General features: G+C 36.5%; 1 protein-coding gene across 1 annotated transcript in view; it reads left to right on the top strand.

Annotated features, from left to right (window-relative positions):
* The window catches only part of Art7 (arginine methyltransferase 7), an 83534-nt gene extending 59859 nt beyond the window's left edge, over positions 1–23675 (top strand). Inside the window, exons 10-13 of the mRNA XM_071671952.1 lie at positions 7861–8006; positions 10565–10792; positions 16419–16694; positions 18171–23675. Coding sequence (XP_071528053.1) covers positions 7861–8006; positions 10565–10792; positions 16419–16694; positions 18171–18350 — 830 coding nt within the window. The 3' untranslated portion in view covers positions 18351–23675. The remainder of the gene's footprint in view (positions 1–7860; positions 8007–10564; positions 10793–16418; positions 16695–18170) is intronic.
* The last annotated feature ends 201 nt before the right edge of the window (positions 23676–23876 follow it).

Below are 23876 nucleotides of genomic sequence, written 5' to 3'. Positions count from 1 at the left end.
GAAACAAAAATTTTTTTGAGCTGAAAAGTACCCTGCAGATTTTGGTATTTTTTTCAGAAAAATAGATTTCCTTCAAAACCTTATTTTTAGTATTATTTTTCATGCTTAAACCAAATGTAGGGTTGAATATCATTTGTGCATCTATATAATCTTTAATTAAACTGAAATGAAGGCAATTTTAAAGCAAAATCTGATCATTTGCATCGTATTTATTGTGTATCGATCGTTAACTGAGAGCATTATGTTACATTTTCCATGATTACATAAACTATTGGAGTGTCTGAATATGCTGTGTTTTAGATTTGAAACAAAAATTTTTTTGAGGTGAAAAATACCCTGAGCAATTACCTGTAGTTTTTGGTATTTTTCAGTGAAAATTAGATATCCCTCAAAACATCATTTTATGTATTACTTTTCATTCTTAATCCAAATCTAGTGTTTGAAATCATTTGGGCATCTATATATTTTTTAATTAAACTGAAATGAAGTCAGTTTTAAAGTAAAGTTTGATTATTTGCATCATATTTACTGGGTATCTATCAGTAACTAAGAGCATTATGTTACATTTTCTATGATTACATCAAGTATAGAAGTATCTGTACAGAATAAGTTTCAGTTTTGAAAGAATAAGTTTTTTGAGCTGAAAAATTCCCTTTAGTTTTTGATATTTTTCTCAGAAAAATAGATTTTTTTTCAAAGCCTCAATATTAGTATTATTCTTCATGCTTAATCCAAATCTAGGGGTTGAATATTGTTTGGACTTATATATACTCTTAATTAAACTATGACATGAAGGCAATTTTAAAGCAAAATCTGATCATTTGCATTGTATATATTATGTATCTATCATGAACTGAGAGCATCATGTTACATTTTCCATGATTACATCAAGTGAAGAAGTGTGTGAATATATTATGTTTCAATTTTGAAATAAAAGTTTTCGAGCTGAAAAGTACCCGTGCAGTTTTTGGTATCTTTTCAGAAAAATAGATTTCCTTCAAAACTTCGTTATAAGCATTATTTTCCATGCTTAATCCAAATCAAGAGTTTGAATATCGTTTGGGCTTCTATATAATCTTTAATTAAACTCTGAAGTGAAGGCTATTTTAAAGCAAAATCTGATCATTTGCATCGTATTTATTGTGTATCGATTGTTAACTGAGAGCATTATGTTACATTTTCCATGATTACATCAAGGAAAGAAGTGTCTAAATAGGTTATGTTCCAATTTTGAAACAAAAAGTTTTTTGAGCTGAAAAATCCCCTGAGCAGTTTTTGGTATTTTTCTCAGAAAAATAGATTTCTTTCAAACCCTCATTATAAGTATTATTTTTCGTACTTCATCCAAATCTCGGGTTTGAATATTGTTTGGGCGTCTGTATAATCTTTGATTAAACTCTGAAATGAATTCAATTTTAAAGTAAGATCTGATCATTTGCATCGTATTTACTGGTTATCTGTCGGTAACTAAGAGCATTATGTTATTTTCCATGATTACATCAAGTAAAGAAGTTTCTGAATGTGTTTTGTTTCAATTTTGAAACAAAAATTTTTTTGAGCTGAAAAATACCTGCAATTTTTGGTATATTTTCAGAAAATGGATTCCCTTCAAACTCTCATTATAAGTATTATTTTTCATGCTTAATCCAAATCTAGGGTTTGAATATCATTTGGGCATCTATATAATCTTTAATTAAGCTGTGATATGAAGGAAAATTTGAAGTAAAATCTGATCTTTTGCATCGTATTTATTATGTGTGTATCATTAACTTAGAGCATTATCCCTAGGGATAGGGGATTAAGAATACTTCCCACGTATTCCCTGCGTGTCGTAGAAGGCGACTAAAAGGGGAGGGAGCGGGAGGCTGGAAATCCTCCCCTCTTGTTTTTTTTAATTTTCCAAAAGAAGGAACAGAGGGGGGTCAGGTGAGGATATTCCACAAAGGCCCAGTCCTCTGTTCTTAACGCTACCTCGCTAATGCGGGAAATGGCGAATAGTTTAAAAGAAAGAAAAAGATCTTAACTTAGAGCATTATGTTACATTTTCCATGATTACATAAACTATTGTTGTGTCTGAAAATGCTGTCTTAAATTTGAAAAAAAAAAATTTTTTGAGGTGAAAAATACCCTGAGCAATTGCCTGTACTTTTTGGTATTTTTCAGAGAAAAATAGATTTCCCTCAAAATGTCATTTTATGTATTACTTTTCATTCTTAATCCAAATCTAGTGTTTGAAATCATTTGGGCATCTATATAATTTTTGATTAAACTGAAATGAAGGCAATTTTAAAGTAAAGTTTGATCATTTACATCGTATTTACTGGGTATCTATCAGTAACTAAGAGCATTGTGTTACATTTTCAATGAGTACATCAAGTATAGAAGTATCTGTACATAATAAGGCTTCAGTTTTGAAAGAATAAGTTTTTTGAGCTGAAAAATTCCCTTTAGTTTTTGATATTTTTCTTGGAAAAATAGATTTCCTTCAAAGCCTCAATATTAGTACTATTCTTCATGCTTAATCTAAATCTAGGGGTTGAATATCGTTTGGGCGTATATATAATCTTTAATTAAACTATGACATGAAGGTAATTTTAAAGCAAAATCTGATCATTTGCATCGTATATATTATGTATCTATCGTGAACTGAGATTATTATGTTACATTTTCCATGATTACCTCAAGTGAAGAAGTGTGTGAATTGTTATGTTTCAATTTTGATACAAAAAGTTTTTTGAGCTGAAAAGTACCCTGAACTATTATTACCTGCAGGTTTTGGTATTTTTCTCAGAAAAATAGATTTCCTTCAAAACCTCATTATAAGTATTATTTTTCATGCTTAATCCAAATCTAGGGTTTGAATATTGTTTGGGCTTCGATATAATCATATCATATAATCATATGATCATTCACATGTTATTTATTGGGTATCTATCAGTTACTGAGATCATTATGATGTGTTTTTCATGATTACTTCAGTTATAGAAGTGTTTGATTATGTCATGTTTCAATTATGAAACACAAAGTTTTGGTATTTTTCTCAGAAAAATAGATTTCCTTCAAAACCTCATTGTATTATTTTTCATGCTGAATACAAATATGGTCTTCAAATATCGTTTGGAAGTGTTTATGATGTTTAATTAAGCTGTAAAATGAAGGCAGTTTTAAGGTATCATCTGATGATTCCCATCTTATTTATTGGGAATCTATCAGTAACTGAGATCATTATGATATGTTTATCATCATTATTCTAAATATAGAATTGATTGAATATGTTATGTTTCCGTTATGAAAGAAAAGTTTTTTAAGCTGAAAAATAGTATCAATTTTGAAATAAAAGATTTTTTGAGCTGAAAAATGCCCTGAGCAAATTACCTGCAGTTTTTGATTTTTTCTTAGAAAAATCAAAACTTCATTATAGGTATCATTTTTCATCCTCTGTACAAATCTGGTGTTTGAATATTGTTTGGTTGTCTTTATTATGTTTAATTAGACTGTGAAATGAAGGCAATTTTAAGGTATCATCTGATCATTCCCAAGTTATTTATTGGGTATCTATTGGTAACTGAGATAATTGTGATATATTTTTAATGATTATTTCGACTGTAAAAGTGTTATGTTTTAATTATTGAAAGAAAAGTTTTTAAACTGAAAAATACCTTGACCCATTACGTGTAGTTTTTGCTATTTTCTCAGAAACATAGATTTCCGTTAAAACTTCATTATAAGTATTATTTTTCATGCTGTATACAGATCTGGGGTTAAAATGCCATTTTGTCTTATTTGTGATATTTAATTAAGTTGTCAAGTGAAGGCAATTAATATGTCATCTGATCATTTGCATCTTATTTACTGGGTATCTTTTGGTAATTGAGAGCATTGTGTTACTTTTTCCATGATTACATCAAGAATAGAATTGTCTGAGTATATTAAGTTTCAGATTTGAAAGGAAAAGTTTTTTGAGCCGAAAAATTCCCTTCAGTTTTTTGTATTTTTCTCAGAAGGTTAGATTTCTGTCAAATTCTCATTATAAGTATTAGTTTTCATGCTGAATACAAATCTGGGGTTAAAATATCTCATAATGCTTCTGTAAGGCAAAAGATCTGCAATAAATGTGAAGGAAAGAATCACAGAATCTCTGAAAGAGTAGTCATTAATTACTTATTTACAGGTGTTGATGTCTCCCAACTTGTAGTATTTCAACCCAGATTCGAATTAAGCATGAGTGATAGTTTTTATATTGAGGTTTTCAAGCATATATATTGCTTTTGCAAAAATGTCAAAAGTTGTGGGTAATAATTCAGGGAATATGGGTAATAATTCAGGGAATATTTAAGTCCTAAAACATTTTGCTTTAGAATTGAAATATGACAAAATGAAAGGCTTCTCTGCATGAAATAATCATAGAAAATATATTGTGATACTCCTCCAAGTGGATAGATACTCAGTAGATATGAAGCTAATAATTGCAGAATCTTCTAAATGAGTAACCATCTGTTTCATATTAATAGGCTCTTATGTTCCTGAACATATATTTCAACCTCAGATTCGATTTCAGCATGAAAAATGTTTCTTATGTTTCAAGCAAATATATTACCCTAATAGAAATACTGAAAATTGGAGGTATTTGATAAAAGTTCACAGAATTTTTTTGCCCAAAAACCATTTTGTTTTTAAATTGAAATATGAATTTAATTTAAGATTGAAATATGACATAATGATTTGCTTGCATACTTGGAATGATAACAGAAAATATCTCATAATTCATCCATAAGCCAACAGATATCCAATGAATATGATCTGAATAATCACTTACCATTAATTACTTATTTATAGCCTTAATGTCCTCCAACATATATTTCACCTCTAGATTCGAATTTAGCATGAAAATAGTCTTTACACTGAGGTTTTTCATGTAATTCTATTACTATCACACAATATGAGAAATTGCAAATAACAGTAAAGGGAAACTTTTAGCCAAAAAAAAGCTTGTTTTAGAATTGAAAAATGACATTATGAGATGCTTCTGTACTTGAAGTAATTGATGAAAGTATCTCATAATGCCTCTCTTTTATCTTTAAGCAAGGATATTCTTAAACAGGGGGTATTGCTTCGAAGGACAACTGAATTGATTCCTACCTTGTGTAACAAACCATATGAGGACAGATTGCAAAAATTGAACGTACTCTCTAAGCAAGAGATGTCTGAGGCAAATTGGTTGAATGTTCTAAAATTGATAAAGGATTCAACAATGTCATTATCAAAAATTTATTTTTGTTACACTAGCATTACCAATGAGAGGAGTTGAACTAAAATGTAGAGATTACAAAGTTAATCTGAACTGTTAAAAATATTTCTTTAGCAATGATGTTATTAAGCATGGAATAAACTCCCGCAACATGTTGCTTAGAGCAACACTCTTGACATCTTTATAATTAGACTTGGTCATCACTTGTCTTTCTCTGGTATTGAATAATTCATGTAGTCACTCATTATAATGTAGTGGTATATAATTCCCAACCACTGATCTCTCTTTGGCTATGCCTGCTTTTATGGAGAAAGAAAGAATATTTGTATAATTTTTCAACATCAGGAGAGATATAGACAAGTTATCTTGAAAGGTTGGAGCTAGGCTGGAGCCCAGATTTATCCCTACTACTGTCTTCTTGAGAAAGATTGAAGGGATGTGTGTTGTTGTTGATGGATGCATGACGTTCATGCACATTCTACCTTATGACTTTCTGATACTAATTTCCTTCATGCATATTGATCCCTCAAGGTATTTTTTTCTACCTATTTTTCTGTCTGGCATGTTGCCAGAGGGAGTGAAGGGTGGGGACAGAGCCTTGACTTTGCTGTTCTTTTCTTCTACTGCTTTTAAAAGGACATTAACTTTTAGCGGAAGTGGATCATAGGGTGGGGGAGGGGGCGAAAATTTTGGGAGCCTTGAAAAATGTGTGGAAGTCGAGAACATTATCTCGGAAAGCAAAAATGGGTATGTTTGAAGGAATAGTGGTTCCAACAATGTTGTATGGTTGCGAGGCGTGGGCTATGGATAGAGTTGTGCGCAGGAGGATGGATGTGCTGGAAATGAGATGTTTGAGGACAATGTGTGGTGTGAGGTGGTTTGATCGAGTAAGTAACGTAAGGGTAAGAGAGATGTGTGGAAAAAAAAGAGCGTGGTTGAGAGAGCAGAAGAGGGTGTTTTGAAATGGTTTGGGCACATGGAGAGAATGAGTGAGGAAAGATTGACCAAGAGGATATATGTGTCGGAGGTGGAGGGAACGAGGAGAAGAGGGAGACCAAATTGGATGTGGAAAGATGGAGTGAAAAAGATTTTGTGTGATCGGGGCCTGAACATGCAGGAGGGTGAAAGGAGGGCAAGGAATAGAGTGAATTGGAGCGATGTGGTATACAGGGGTTGACGTGCTGTCAGTGGATTGAATCAAGGCATGTGAAGCGTCTGGGGTAAACCATGGAAAGCTGTGTAGGTATGTATATTTGCGTGTGTGGATGTGTGTATGTACATGTGTATGGGGGGGGGGGTTGGGCCATTTCTTTCGTCTGTTTCCTTGCGCTACCTCGCAAACGCGGGAGACAGCGACAAAGTATAAAAAAAAAAAAAAAAAAAAATTAACTTTTAGTAGTGTTAAGGCCAGACCACCTCGCTTGGACCTTGGATCTTTGTGTTGTGTGCATCTATGTAATTCTGTATAACTTTGTCAGCTTTCTCTCTCAGACTATGTTCAGTACCATATCTCACTCTGACAAGGTTATTTCTCAAATGATTAATTTGCCTCATGCCACATATTGTTCATAAGCATCTCATATCCAACACATTCATCCTCTTTCTTTCCTTTGCTTTTCAAGTCCCCAGACTCAAATCCATACAGCAGTACTGGGACTACTGTATCTTCAGACATAACAAGCAGTTTTTGCCTTTACAGACACTTATCTTTCCTGCCGTACACTTCTTTACACAACCAGAACCATAATCTCTTCTCCCTTGTGACCGTCTTCAACCATCTTCTGTTGTTTATTCCCAGGTAGCTAAATTACTCCAAATCCTCCAAGGCTTCCCCATTTAAATTCACACTCAAACTATCTTGTCACACTCCCCTACTGTACTTCTATAACTTGCTTTTTTTCACATCGACTTTCAACTTTATTCATTTACACACTTCTGACATGTCACCAGCCTCTGGATTGTTTCTTTTGAGTCTGCCACCAGAGCTGTATTATCCACAAACGGCAACAGATTTACCTCCCATACCTGCCAGCTTTGAGCTTGCTGCAGACCAGTCCCTTACTTCAAGAACCTCTCACTTCCCCCACCACCTCATCCATAAACAGATCAGACAGTGATAGTGACATTATACATCCTTGTTGCAGATCCTCCCTCACTTGGAACTACATATCCTTCTCTCTTACAACTGATGAACATGTCTTTGTACTATGGTGAAAACACCTCAGTTTTTAGTAACTTTTCATTAACCCCTAATGTTTTTCAGCAGTTCCATCTTTTGCTCCCTTTAGCTTCATAAAGGCCACATAATAGTCACTGATTTTCTCTAGGTTTGTCTCAAACATATTTTTCAAAGCAGACACCTGGTCTACACAATCTCTACCCATCCTGAAATTACATTGCTCCCTCCCGTTCAACTGCTCTGTGCTTGACAGCATGATTAATTGCCCCTCTCAGATGTACTTTACCAGGAATGCATTTCTAATTGGATCATGTCCCATATATGTTTCAAAAGAGTAGTTCAAGAGTGATGGCACAAATTGTATCTTTTGGATTAGCTTCAATAGTATTCTGTATTTCATCTCATATTTTCTCTTTTTGTTGGCTTCATGCAGGAGCTCGCCATGTCTATTTAACGGAGGGAAGTGATGCTAATAGAAGAGTGATGCAGGAGTTTATTACAACAAATGATGTTCAGCATAAAGTTACAATATTGTCAGAAGATGTTTGTGACACATCGGTAGAGCAGCTGGTTTCACCTGTGAGTAATTTTGTTCTGAGTGGAAATTTCCAAGGGTGTAAAATGATACTGAGGTGTTTTGGATGAAACTTGTCTGAGGGATGTAATAAAGGACTGTGCTTATTAGAGGATATGCAGATGTGGTTGGATGCTGCTTTAGGAGAGAATTGTTTTAAGATAAATTTCAGAGCTCTTGCCAAACTTGCATTTTCTGGAAGAACCTCTTTGTTGAAGACAAACCCCTTTTGTGCATCTTAAAATCAGATTCTTATCACCAAAAAAATTATTTTAGCACACCTTTCAATTCAGCTTTGCAGCATCCACATTTATTTGACCCTGATTTTGAGGAATAGTTTTTAAACGTTTAGCACATTATGCCATCCTTTTCAGTCATAATTAAGTTGTTTTCAGATTGATGCGTGTAGTATACTTATTAACAGGTCTGATTTGAAATACAAGAGAGAGACTAGGTCAGTATAGGAAGCACAATAAAGATAATGTTGTATTCTAATCATATGAGAGTTGTCACTGGACTTGCTTTTTTGCAAGTGGTTGCATCATCATCAATAAATGAAAAGGAGCTTACTCTAAAGGAGTCTGTTATGTCCATGCTCCTGAATGAACACAACTTTGAAGCTGCTGGAACAAAACACCAACCATTCTAGGAATCATATATGACAGAGGATATTCACTCCCCGTACCAATAACATTAACACAAAAGCAACACACAGACTAAATGCCCTCAGAACACTGACTAGCATGAGATATGGACAAGAAAATGAATTCCTTAACATCTTGTACAAATAATTCACCTGCTTCACAGTAAACTGTGCCTCACCTCTTTGGTCATCAACCCCCAACAAAGCAAAGAAAGTTGCAAACTACACAAACTAGTGCACTCAGATCAGTCATTGGCTGCCCAGCAACCACAAGCAAACAACACCTTCACCGTGAAACAAAGATCCTCTCAAGGCAATGCCACCTTAACTTGCCCAGCACTATGCAGCAACATTAAGCCTTGTCCACCCAAACCATTTCATAACTAACCTCCAAACCCAGGCAGAAATAAAAAGCTTACACTTGCCTCTCACTACAGCATCGTCTACTTACAGACCTCCAGCCCCCAATAAATATATCACTGACGAAACACATAAGTGGTGAGATAACCCATCAAATGCTAAACAAACAACACCTAACCCAGTCTTAAAAGTAACAGACACCAGACAAATGTAAATCACACTTACCCATCTATGCTCTGGATGTCACCCATCCCTACTACACTTCAAACACCGTTTTGGCATATCTCAATTTGCTTCATACCTGTGATGCAACTACCACATTGAAGACACCTGGCAGTTTTTACTCAGTTGCCCTATGCTTCCTGCATGTAGACACACATAATGCTACACTTTATGATCTGTGGTTCTGACCAATGCATGTGGCTGACTTCCTAAGCATTTTGGAGCTTTATGGAGATAGAAGGGACTGTAGGGGGAGAAAGAATACTACCTTTGTATTCCTTGTAGGGGACTGGAGACCTTCCCCTTCTTGTATTTCAATTTCTAAATGATGGAACAGAAGGAGCCATGTGGGAAGTGCTTATCCTCCTTGAAGGCTTAGGCTGGGGTGTCTGAATGTGCATAGATATGGCTAATATGAGAAGAGAGGAAAGATAGGTAGCAGGTAGCATCTTAGGAGAGACATGCACTGATTAATTTTCCGCTCTTAGCACTCTCATAGATCATTTCTCACTGTCATGAATAGGCCTTAAAGTAGATTCAGTGAATCTAAGGGCACACTTAAGATAAGCTGTTCATTCGCCTCTCGTAATATTTGAGCACATCTTTCTTAACCATTTTGGTGATGGCCTTACATTTCTTAGCACCGTGAGATTCTTTGGTGGCATGGTGTCAGGGCAAAACATGTGTATTATACAGTGTACTGCAGCACAAAATGCTGTAGCATTTCATTACCATAGACTGTATCTGTGCTATGTGTATATACACTTCTCGAATGGAGTTGTTAATGCCACACCACTTTTGCCAAACTTAAGCCTGTGTAGATGAAAAAGTGTAAAAGATTGTGCACATTGTTATAAAGATGGCATAAATCTGATATCCCAAATTAAGAGGTGCCTGTATTTGGTATGTGGAAGGTAGGAAATGGGCATGCGAGGAAAAGTATTTAGTGGTGGGTTGAGGATGTTAATTTGTTAGTTAAAGAGAAAAGAGAGTTGCATGGATTTTACCTTCAGGAAAGGAGTATGAGTGATAGGGATATGAATAAGTGGCAGGACATTAAGAGGAAGATGCAGAGGCAGAAAAGTAGAGCAAATGAGATTTGGGGCAAGAGGGTATCATGAAACTTTAGAAGAATAAGAAAATGTATTTGGAAGGAGGTGAATAGTGTGACTTGTAAGGAGGGTATTGAAGAAAAGTGTATGCATCTGAAATAGGTGTTTTTAGGAAAAAGGAATGGCAGTTTTATTGCTTATTTCAGTAAGTGATTGAATTTAAAGCATCCATAACTATAATTGTTAATATACCATTCATATACTTTGTACATTTCTTGCATTCCAGGTTACCATAACATTTAGTGAGCCATTCTTCACAACTTCTCTCTTGCCATGGCATTCACTGTACTGTTGGTATATGCGCAACAGTTGTCTTCACCTTTTAGAACCTGGGGCCATCAGAACTCCAGGCACCATCACAATATGGGGTCTACCTGTGCAGTTCAGAGACCTGTGGAAAATTCGCGCTCCATTACATCAGTGCAATGGATTTAAGATGGATATATTTGATAAGGTAAATTTCTAAGGCTAGAACTAATTTATTTTTGCATCCAGCATTTGAAAATATGTTTTGTATGCTTGTAGGTATTTTACCTTTGGGATGGCTGATTTGTTTTTTTTAATATAATTTTTTTTTATGTATATAGTTCGCCAGAAATATATTGGATAACTGCATGTCCATATTGGTGAAAGAAAATGGTGTTACTGAAAAATAGGATCAGTTCCTGTACTTGTCTTGAGAATAGTTTTGTCAGCGCATACTCTTTTTAGATTGTTTCATTAAGAATAAGAAAAGTAGCTATGAGAAAGGAAGATTTAAGAAGTTTTGTAAATCTTTAAAAAAAACAGTAATAAATAGAAGGCAAAGATTGAAGAATTTTCTTAAAAGTCAGAATGTTTGGTGCAAGTAATTAATAGGAAAGCAAATGAGGGAATCAGATAGAGGATGAATGAAAATCAAAAGGGAAAATATCATGCTACTCTAAGTGAGAATAACAAGTCATTTTTGGATGGAGGTAAGTAGTTGCAGAAGAAAAGTCTCAATGAATAGTATGGGTGCACTGTATAGCTTCTGGAGACTGCATGTAACAAAGAAGGAATTTTTCAGGAGGTGGAAGGAGTACTTTAAAGAACTAATTGGGGATAACAATATGAGAATGTCATTTGTTGTCTGGAGAGTGTGGAATAAGTATGAATAAAGGAAAATAATACTGGTGCAAGGGAGGAGATAAGAGGTTTATGTTGGCTGGAGGTTAAGTTACAGTTTAATAAATCTGGAAATTATGTATGATGGTATGGGAAAGTGTTCATGTGGCTGCATGAAGGCAGTGATTGCTGTGATTGTTCTTTTGCATGTAAATAATGAGAGTGAAATTAACTGGAACAATTACAAGGGAATATCTTGTTAGCATAGCTAGTAGAAATTTGGTTGAATTAGGTGGACATAGCTGGCTGGGACATTTGTTAGGAGCATTAGATAGAAGTAGTCAGTAGGAACATTAGGTAGGAGCCTCTGCAAACTCTGCTCTAGAGTAACCCTTTGCCAGTGGCCTGTTAGGGTGAGGCATTACATTTAAGGCTGAGAAGTGGCACTGGAGTTCACTAGGTGATTGATCATATGAAAGGGATTACTGACTTCTTTGTACAAAAGAGCAATATTTTGTAAATAGGCAGGTTGGTGACAAAGATGTTGATAAGAAAAAGAGAATGTAAGCAAGAGTAGTGTAGTGGGGCCCCTGAAATTTCTTTTTCATGTATTGTTGAAATAGAGAAGCCTCAAACTTGAATTACATAAATAATGAAGAAAGAAAAGTATTAGAGAAATTTTAAACACTATTGTATGGGGAATAATGATGAATTTTTTTTAAAGGAAACCAAAAATTTAATGCTATATATAGATAGATTAGATTTTTTAAATATTCAAAGAACCCCAAAAATATGATTTTTTGAAAATGATTTTAGGTTTTTAGATACCTTGATGCTGAATAGGTTTTTAGATAACTTTAGATATCTTAATGCTAAATAGGGTTTTAGATAATTTCTTCATGCTAAATAGTGCTGAATAGCCATTAGATTCGAGCACTTTACAAATTCCACAAAATCAAGTTGTATCCATGTAGTCTTTGTTCACTGTTGGTCCCATAGGGAGAATTCGCATTTTTCTTTATTTCAACATATGTTGAAATGGCAAGACATGAGCTTGCATACATTTATATGTGGGTATGGAGTACTCGTGTTTGTGTGTGCAATTTTAAGGTATGCACTCTGAATATTTGTTGAACTAAATGACTGGTGACTGAGTTTGGAAAAGTGTGTGGAAGAAGAAAGTTAAGAGTAAATGTGAATAAGAGCAAGGTTATTAGGTACAGTAGGGTTGAGGGTCAAGTCAGTTGGGAGGTGAGTTTGAATGGAGAAAAACTGGAGGAAGTGAAGTGTTTTAGATATCTGGGAGTGGATCTGGCAGCGGATGGAACCATGGAAGCGGAAGTGAATCATAGGGTGGGGGAGGGGGCGAAAATCCTGGGGGCCTTGAAGAATGTGTGGAAGTTGAGAACATCATCTTGGAAAGCAAAAATGGGTATGTTTGAAGGAATAGTGGTTCCAACAATGTTGTATGGTTGCGAGGCGTGGGCTATGGATAGAGTTGTGCGCAGGAGGATGGATGTGCTGGAAATGAGATGTTTGAGGACAATGTGTGGTGTGAGGTGGTTTGATCGAGTGAGTAACGTAAGGGTAAGAGAGATGTGTGGAAATAAAAAGAGCGTGGTTGAGAGAGCAGAAGAGGGTGTTTTGAAGTGGTTTGGGCACATGGAGAGGATGAGTGAGGAAAGATTGACCAAGAGGATTTATGTGTCGGAGGTGGAGGGAACAAGGAGAAGAGGGAGACCAAATTGGATGTGGAAAGATGGAGTGAAAAAGATTTTGTGTGATCGGGGCCTGAACATGCAGGAGGGTGAAAGGAGGGCAAGGAATAGAGTGAATTGGAGCGATGTGGTATACCGGGGTTGATGTGCTGTCAGTGGATTGAATCAAGGCATGTGAAGCGTCTGGGGTAAACCATGGAAAGCTGTGTAGGTATGTATATTTGCGTGTGTGGACGTATGTATATACATGTGTATGGGGGGGGGGGTTGGGCCATTTCTTTCGTCTGTTTCCTTGCGCTACCTCGCAAACGCGGGAGACAGCGACAAAGTATAATAATATAATAAATAAATGCAAATACTGTAGTAAATGTGGTCTTTGGACCTGGACTTTTGAAACATTGTGTATACTTTCATTGATATGGTATCTTGTAGCTTTTCTTTCTGTGGTATTCAGTATACCATTTAAAACATAGATATATTGTATGTAATTTGACAAGGAGGCAATTTCCTTTAACTGTACACAAATTTGTTAAAGAATTTCCCAAGAACAGTGGTACACTTGTTTCTCAGGTAAACTTTATATTAATTCATACGTCGAGTGAAAAATGCCTTGAATGTTTGGGGCCTGAACATACAGGAGGTTGTAAGGTGCAATGGAGAGAGTGAATTGGAACGATGTGACATACAGAGGATGACGTGCTTACAGTGGGAAGAAGCAGGGCTTGTGAAGTGGTCAAGGGAAACCATGGAAAGATCTAAGGGGCCTTATTTTTTATGGGAGCTCAAGTTTGATGTATTATACATTATGGCTAGAAAATGAATGTGTCAGTGTGGCCAATTCTTCATCTGTTCTTGGCACTACCTTGCTAATACAGGAAATGGCGAACATGTATGGAACATAGTCGAGTTTAATGGATGAAAATAAACATGTTGGTGTAACATGCATGCAGATACAAATTAAGCATACTCATACTTACATATGCTGATAGATGCATACACAAAGATAGAACAGATAGAGTTACATCTTCCTGATTATAAGTAACTGTATAATGTGTGTGTGTGGTAAAAAATGAAAGATGTTATTTTTACCTTTATGTTGATGGAAGGAACACTCTTTATTTACATTTCTTGATTTGTAATTACCTCAGGACATGTTTTTGAAAGCATCCTGGTGTTACTCCAGGAACCAAGACTGCATTGCACTCAGCAGCAGAGACAAGATGGACTTCTTTGATGAGACTGTACTCTGTGTTATCAACTGACAGTGATACAGCCTCACCATACAAGTCTTTTCACTTGCATTGTAACCTCAAGCAGGCAGAGTTTGGTAACACCACACCTTAAGTAAAGAAGAATATTTTATGGTAGTTTCGTATGTAGACTTTGAATTTTTTTTCATGGCCTTTGACTGAATTTTCTTCATGGCCTTTACATTGATTGTAACAGTAATCTGTTGCTGTAATCACTGCATGCTGTGATCACTCCTTGAATGGATTGAATCAGGGCATGTGAAGCATCTGGGGTAAACCATGGAAAGTTTTGTGGGGCCTGGATGTGGTTTCAGTGCATTACACATGACAACTAGAGACTGAGTGTGAATGAATCTGGCCTTTACTGTCTTTTCCTAGCCCTACCTCGCATGCACATGGGGGGAGGGGGGTGCCATTTTATGTGTAGTGGGGGGAATGGATGAAGGCAGCATGTATGAATATGTACATGTATATATATGTATATGTATGTGTACGTTGAAATGTTTTTTTTTTTTTCTTTGCTTTGTCGCTGTCTCCCGCGTTTGCGAGGTAGCGCAAGGAAACAGACGAAAGAAATGGCCCAACCCACCCCCATACACATGTATATACATACGTCCACACACGCAAATATACATACCTACACAGCTTTCCATGGTTTACCCCAGACGCTTCACATGCCCCGATTCAATCCACTGACAGCACGTCAACCCCGGTATACCACATCGCTCCAATTCACTCTATTCCTTGCCCTCCTGTCACCCTCCTGCATGTTCAGGCCCCGATCACACAAAATCTTTTTCACTCCATCTTTCCACATCCAATTTGGTCTCCCTCTTCTCCTCGTTCCCTCCACCTCCGACACATATATCCTCTTGGTCAATCTTTCCTCACTCATTCTCTCCATGTGCCCAAACCATTTCAAAACACCCTCTTCTGCTCTCTCAACCACGCTCTTTTTATTTCCACACATCTCTCTTACCCTTACGTTACTTACTCGATCAAACCACCTCACACCACACATTGTCCTCAAACATCTCATTTCCAGCACATCCATCCTCCTGCGCACAACTCTATCCATAGCCCACGCCTCGCAACCATACAACATTGTTGGAACCACTATTCCTTCAAACATACCCATTTTTGCTTTCCGAGATAATGTTCTCGACTTCCACACATTCTTCAAGGCTCCCAGAATTTTCGCCCCCTCCCCCACCCTATGATCCACTTCCGCTTCCATGGTTCCATCCGCTGCCAGATCCACTCCCAGATATCTAAAACACTTCACTTCCTCCAGTTTTTCTCCATTCAAACTCACCTCCCAATTGACTTGACCCTCAACCCTACTGTACCTAATAACCTTGCTCTTATTCACATTTACTCTTAACTTTCTTCTTTCACACACTTTACCAAACTCAGTCACCAGCTTCTGCAGCTTTACCAAACTCAGTCACCAGCTTCTGCAGTTTCTCACATGAATCAGCCACCAGTGCTGTATCATCAGCAAAAAACAACTGACTCACTTCCCAAGCTCTCTCATCCCCAACAGACTTCATACTTGCCCCTCTTCCAAACTCTTGCATTCACCTCCCTAACAACCCCATCCATAAACAAATTAAACAACCATGGAGACATCACACACCCCTGCCGCAAACCTACATTCACTGAGAAATGTATAGGTATATATATGTGCGTGTGTGGGCATTTATGTATATACATGTGCATGTGGGTGGATTGGGCCATTCTTTTGTCTGTTTCCTTGCGCTACCTCACTAACTAGGGAGACAGCGACAAAGTATGATAAAATAGATAGATGAATAATGAAAGATTCAGCATAGAATTACTAAGAATCAGTATCATTTGCAAGTTACTGATGTAAAAGTCAGTAGTGGTAAAATTTACTCGTTCTGTGTGTCTCTGTATTTGAAAACCCTTTGGCTGCCTTTCATTGCAGAACCATTTGACTCCACAGTCATATGCATCTTACTTTATTATCTATTGCCTCAATTTCAAAGTGATCTATTTTCAGCTCATTGAATCAGCCTGTGAAGAAGCAGATGAGAGGGTTGAACCTCAGCCTCTTTGGGAATATCCAGCTAAGGCCCGAGGGCAGCCCATTTGCCTCCTAACTCTAGACCTGACTGCCACCATCCCTGACAGTCCAGTGATTTGTGCAGACTCTGTCACATTGTCAGGTCATGGTATGGTCAATGGCATGGCTCTGTGGGCAGACTGGCATATGACTGACCAACCTGAGGATATTCTCACCACAGGTCCAACTCAGCCAGTTGTTTTAGATCAGTATGTAAGTACTGTGATATGGTCTTGATACTTTAGAAAGAATGTATTTAGCCAAATGGCTCTTTGATTCTGACTTATATACTAAAAGAGTGATTGTAGAGAAATTGTCAGGTAAAACATGATGCACAGTGATACCCAAGATGTGGAATATCTGAACTGCTAGACCTCCACAGTTGAAATATAGTAAGACCTTAAGTGTCTGCATTTAAGGGTGGGGGACTTGTGCACTAGGGGGATCATAGGTATTGTGTTGTTACTGTTATACAGCTCCATGGTATCAGGAGATTTGATGACTTGTAAAATTAGCCAGCACTTCAATGGTTGACAAGTTCCCTTCCCTGGCCAAGGTGCATGCTGTCATTTCTTCACATACACTTGGGTTGCTGGCATTTAGTCCATGTACTCAAACTCATTCCATTGTATGCATAACACTTAATGAAATGTAACTCAAACTACCCTTTGTTCTTCACTAAATTTTCCTTAGGTGAGTGCTATGCACCAACCACATCTAATTGCAAAATCTTGTCAGAGAATAGATTAAAGCTAAGGCCCTTCAACTGCTTGTTCAGGATTAGGTTTCATTGTATATATCATTTATGAACATAAAAGAACATATGTTAAATTGATACAAAAGGAGTGTAGAGTGAGTATTTTAGGGATAAATTGAGTTCAAGTCAAGTCTGTGGAAACATTGAGGGATTTTAAGAGAGTATGGTGGGCAGTCATGGGGATGACAAGAGGAATGGTTGGGTAGCTTAGACTTGAAGTAGGGTATATGACAGGGATATTATGTGTTCTTCTGGTTGTTCAGTATCCTCTGTATGTAGGCAGAATTGTAAGTGAAATCATGGTAGGAAATATGGATATGGGATTAGAATTTGAAAAGGGGGGAAAGGGAGTGAAGTTTTTGGTTGTTTTGTGCACATTTTTTCACAAATGTACATTGTAGTTTACTCATCAGTAAAATTGCAGGTTATTGCATTGAAATTTAGGAGAATATGTAGAAAGTGAAAATGTATTCTAACAAATGCAGAGTGATTGTTGGAAAAGGGAGATTTTTTGGAGTGTGAGATGTGGTTGAATGGTGAGGGGTTAGTAATTTTAGATATTTAGGAGTATAAAGATGGTGAAATAATTGCTTAAACATCATGAAAATTTTTGAAAGGTTTGCAAATGGTTGAAGTTTGAGGAATATTCAGTGTCATATATCAGGTGGAGGCTGGACCTCTCTATGGCATAATCATTTAGGTGCTTTGTCAGATTGTAGATTCTCTACCAGATATGCTGTGTCAGTTGTAGATAAGTGTATGGTATGAAATATTATGAAACATTATGGTATGCGTACGTCCTAACATAAGAAAAACCCAAGGACATTACAGACATTTGCTTAAAATTTGTGCAACTTGGTTTTTCTCATCTGTAAGGGAAATACTTATTTTACAATCATATTTGGCCATCGAACTAGTGCTTTCTTCAACAGGTTAGTTGGGACATCTACAGCCGACAAGGGATCTACCTGTTCAGACAACCTATGACCATTGAGAAGAAGATGCCACCAAGACTCCATCATTCTGCAACATTCCTGCCTTCTGATGGTACTTTGGTATTTGATTTCCAGATTCAAAAGCTATCAGAATCTGATGTTCACAGTGTTAGCTGATTAGCTGAACAAAAAATCCATGGATGCTTTACAGCTGTGTTTATTGTTCTTTCTTTTCAGATGCCTTTAATGATTCATAAGCTTGATTAAAAGAATGTACTTAGTCAGTGTACTTAGTAGTAAGTAGTGGATATATGTATCTTTACTGGCTTGTGGTTAATAGCAGTTGAACAACCAGGAAATGAAGCATAGCTACAAAATTGTGATCAGCCTTACAGTTGTCAGAAACTCTAAAGTCTGGAGCTGCTTGTCAAAGATTGTCTAATCAAAAGGCAAGTTGCTTGATTGAATTAGCAATTACTTCACATGCAAATGGAGGTAGACCAAGCTCAGATGGCTCCATATACTGGTTTCAGATTAAAACCACCTACTTACTATATGGTCTATACTTTTTTCATGGATATTGTGCATCTCATAGTAAGGAAAGACAGTGCATGTTTTAGTTTCCTGTAACTCTGAAATGCAAGGTACTGTTTCTTATGCATTTTGTGTGCAGATTAGGAATTGTGGTTCTTAACTATTGTCAATAATTCAGTCTTTAGTTTTACTGAAAAAATTGCAGAACATGAATGACTGAAAAGTCAGCTAATTACTTTGCTTGTTGGGGACATTTTCTTGTTCAATTGCTTCTTTGGTATTACTCTCTTACAAATACAAGTCTTCAGAACAGCTGGATTAAGTCACAAGTTTTTTTTTTAAGTATTAACCCTTAAATGCTGACTGACCTAAAGAAAAGAATTCGTAACAAGTTAAATAAAAAGGAGTAAAATAAGAAAGGTCCTCATATTTTCTGGTCCCATTATTAATTGAAAGAAATATACAAAAAAGTAAAGGAAATGTACAAAAAAGTGAGCTAGCATATCTTACATGGCTGTGGTGTAAAAAAGTTAGCAAGTTAAGCTTAAGCTGTGAGGGGAATGGTGGAGGAATGCTGTAAAAGGGTGTTACCACTCATTTTGTCTGTTATGGAAGAAATCAAGGGGAAACAGTAGCCGCACAGATATCATGTTATTACTAGGCTGTATGCAGAAATTAGCACAATTATGAAAAACTGGAGGAAGTGAAGTGTTTTAGATATCTGCGAGTGGATTTGGCAGCGGATGGAACCATGGAAGCGGAAGTGAGTCATAGGCTGGGGGAGGGGGCAAAAGTTCTGGGAGCATTGAAAAATGTGTGAGAGGCGAGAACGTTATCTTGGAAAGCAAAAATGGGTATGTTTGAAGTAATAGTGGTTCCGACAATGTTATATGGTTGTGAGGTGTGGGCTATAGATAGAGTTGTGCGGAGGAGGGTAGATGTGTTGGAAATGAGATGTATGAGGACAATATGTGGTGTGAGGTGGTTTGATCGAGTAAGTAATGAAAGGGTAAGAGAGATGTTTGGTAATAAAAAGTGTGTGTTTGAGAGAGCAGAAGAGGGTGTTTTTGAAATGGTTTGGTCACATGGAGAGAATAAGTGAGGAAAGATTGACAAAGAGGATATATGTGTTAGAGGTGGAGAGAGCGAGGAGAAGTGGGAGACCAAATTGGAGGTGGAAAAATGGAGTGAAAAAGATTTTGAGTGATCGGGGCCTTAACATGCATGAGGGTGAAAGATGTGCAAGGAATAGAGTGAATTGGAACGATGTCGTATACCGGGGTCAATGTTCTGTCATTGGATTGAACCAGGGCATTTGAAGCATCTGGGGTAAACCATGGAAAGTTCTGTGGAGCCTGGATGTGGAAAGGGAGCTGTGGTTTCGGTGCATTATACGTTACAGCTAGAGACTGAGTGTGAACCAATGTGGCCTTTGTTGTCTTTTCCTAGTGCTACCTCATGCACATGTAGGGGGGAGAGGGTTGTCATTTCATGTTTGGCGGGGTGGCGACGGGAATGAATAAGGGCAGACAGTATGAATTATGTACATGTGTATGTATGTCTGTGTGTGTATATATATATGTATACGTTGTGTTGTATAGGTATGTATATATATGCGTGTGTGGACGTGTATGTGGGTGGGTTGGGCCATTCTTTCGTCTGTTTCTTGCGCTACCTCGCTAATGTGGGAGACAGCGACAAAGTATAATAAATAAATAAATAAGTGATTCCCGGTATTCCTTGCACAGATATCATGCACACCTCCTGGTGTTTTCAGGGTTAATGTGTTAATGTAGTTTTGTTTTCTGGCCAGTAGTATGATGATTGAGGTTGCTTCCTGACCATTTAATCTCAGAAAAACCAGAATGTTTCAGATGTTTATCACGTTGCAGAAATGAATCAAGTATTAGTTTTTGCAGAGTGTAATTTTAGCGTGATGCAAAGAGATCAGTCTTGCAGTTTGCAGTAAAGGCTCATTTAAGTCCCAGCAAGTACATCTTGTTAATCCACCTGGTGTCTTCTTTGGACTCTAGTGCTAGTATAACGACCTTGTTTATAGAGGAGGAAGAAGCATACCTGAAACAACTCCTGTGAACTATTTTATGTGTAGGATATGTTTTGAACCTTTACCAGGCACTGAGCTTAGATTGTTTGATCTCCATGTAGCTGTTCTACTGGCATTAATGTAGGCACAGGTATGTTTCCTTTTCTGTTTGTGATTAATTAGGAATGGTTTAACCCTTAGTGTCTTGAGATGGATACTTCTGAGCTGAGCAGTATCCCTAGATGGATCTTTATGCATAAGTCTTGTGCTTCCATTTCAAGGCTGCATGTTGAGTTTGGACGATGGCCAAGGTGATAATGCACGATCAGTTTGTTGTGTATTTGTTTTGTCAGTGTTGTTTTAGTTGGGATAGGGCTGTGGGATACTGAATTGTGAAGCAGATATAGGATTTTAATTCTGGCTAGAGTTTGGTGGTTGGCCACTGAGTAATTTCGGTGGGAATGGTCTGTGGCTGTTGCAAAGAGCCGAGTGTCAAGTACATCTAGGAGTGATTATATTGGAAATATTTTTGTTTTGTTGTGCAGTTGTTGAATATTTGTGTTTACTCAGCTGCCACTGACTGCTCTAAGTGCTTTGTTATGTGTAGGTTGCAGCATTTTTTTTTATTAACTGTTAACTGGGTGGATGACTGAGTAGATAAGGCATAGTTTAGGGTGGAGCCCTGAACGTGCCATGTCTTTTGTAGTAGTCTTGTATGGTACATGCCATGAAGTATGAATGAGTTATTTAGGTATATTGTTATCTCAGAAATTTAGTCCAAGTTACTTGTGGAGTCTAATCAATTACTGTTTTAAGTTTTTAGCATACTATTGAAATTGGTTCTCCCTAAGAGGGCAGAGTCACAGCTGAGATGTGAAGGGATGCTCAAGAATGCCCTCACACTTAGTATGGTCTTACAAACTCAAAAGTGCCTAAAGTATTCCTTTTATGTGTCACTTGACTGTGATATATTGTGACTTTTAAATTTTTATTTATTGGGAAATGAGTGAAATATCAGTAGATACTGCCAGAAATATTTGGAAATGTTTGTTGACCAATGAAAATCTCAAAATAAACATATTATGTTTTGCAAGTACTAATTTGTTATTGCATATGATAGGAATTCTGTGTAAGGTTATGTGAGATTAGTTATATGAAACATGAAACAGTAATATGAGTAAGTTGGTTTCAGTTATTATGGAACAAAAGCCACAATGCTCTTCTCCTGCCTCACCCACAAATCTCACCATGGTAATTCTCAAACAGTAGAAAACTCGATTATGAATATGGGACTTGGTTTTTTTCCCACTCCTCTTTTCTTGATTTATGTAACTGCTAACTTTAAAATCTGACTGGTTATCCGTCTTCTGATTAGAAATTTCGTGTTAGCCAATAGCTAGATAAAATGGTTATCATTTGTATTAGATAAAAAAATACAAGTTATATTAGTGGTTTAATTTACATTCAGTGGTTGTCCAACTGCTATTACAGAAGGTTATCATCAGCATTATTTCATAGTTCTTACTTGTTTGTGATTACAAAAATAATTTTTTGCCGTCAAATTTAAAACTTTTTCTGAAGCTGCACAGCTAATTAACATGAATAATAATTACAGTCGCAGCATTGCAGTGTTTCTTTAGTGCACAATTATACTTTGATGAAAAAGAATGAAGGTATGTAAGATTGCAACACTAGATAACATGTAGTTAGTCTGCAGCCAGTTTACAAGCTATAGTGCCCTCCACTCCTTTTCAGTAAAGAATGTAACACTGTAATTTTTTGGCAATATTTTACTCATTTACATTAAGAATTCCATATGCAGTATACGAAACTAGACCTAGTGGAAAATAATGCAAGTGCCTTGATATCAGGAGGCAAACTAGCTCACTAATATGTGTTTATAATTTTTTATGAATTCTGCAAATAGGTGCAGTGTTTATAACTTATTTGAAAATCTGGCTTTAGATGTATATTAGTTCCTTGTCAAACATTTGGTTGCCATACTTAATTTGAATTATTGCATTACCCTGCTATGAATATAGGAAAAAGCACACATGGTACGTAATAATCTTTATAGTGGATAATAAAGAAATTACTAGGTTTACAATTTAAAAACATATCTTTTTAGGTCAAGTTCCATTGTAAATATTTACATTGTAAATATCAATTTCTTTGTGGTGGTGTTTCTCTTTATATTTAAGTGTGAATGTGAGTTTTGTTTTTAATGTTAATAGCAAATGTTTAATATCTTATGTTTGTATACTTACTTCTAAGAGCAATGTTTTAACTTCGTAGGTGATATCAAGAGGAATCATCAGTGCCATTATCTTAATAAGTGGTCAAAGGATTGACATTTATGTGAAATAGTTTTTGTTAAATGTGATATGTAAGTTGTACTGAATTGGGAGAGTATAGACACTATTGGATATTTGTCTTAGAAAATCAGGTTGATATCCTGTCAGTTATGTTCACCCAGAGAAGCCCTGATGTGAGAGAAAAGGGAATTCCCTTCCTTTCCCTCTACCCCTACCCCCTTTCATAAAGCAGTATCATTTGGTAGGATCTCATGTCCTCTAACTCAGCGCCGTTTGCTCTTTTTCCACTTTTCTCAGTTTCCCCTTTTATTAAATATTTCCTATTTTGACTTGTAGTTTCTACTTTTTGCCATGTTTATACCCTTTCTGAGAAAAAAATTTTCAGTACAGTTAATTATCATTGCTTTTATAATGATGACTAAAGAAGCACACAGAATTCCTGTTTAAAGAGCTAATCTTGGGTTTTTGATATGGGAGTGCATGGAGATGGGTAGCAGCTGAAATGCTTGGATCATGTGCTATGCAGTTTCAACTGTACAAGTATACACAGGACATACAGGTAATTAGACTGATGTCACCCAATGCAAGATATTAAATTCTGAATAATGACTTCTCTTTTGCTATTGAATATGCTTCCAAACTATCATTTTGCTAACAGTTTCACCTGTAGAATAATGTCAGTTCATGTTGAAATTAAATAGTATGGCTATTCTTATTGGTCAAGTATACCAGAACATTTCTATCAGCTAATGAATTGAGAGATATGAGTATTTGGCTGGAAGACCACACCATGAAATATGCAAGTATCCT

Source organism: Panulirus ornatus, chromosome 17, assembly GCF_036320965.1.
Source record: "Panulirus ornatus isolate Po-2019 chromosome 17, ASM3632096v1, whole genome shotgun sequence".
NCBI lineage: Eukaryota > Metazoa > Arthropoda > Malacostraca > Decapoda > Palinuridae > Panulirus > Panulirus ornatus.
This window is presented reverse-complemented; position numbering and strand designations above follow the sequence as displayed.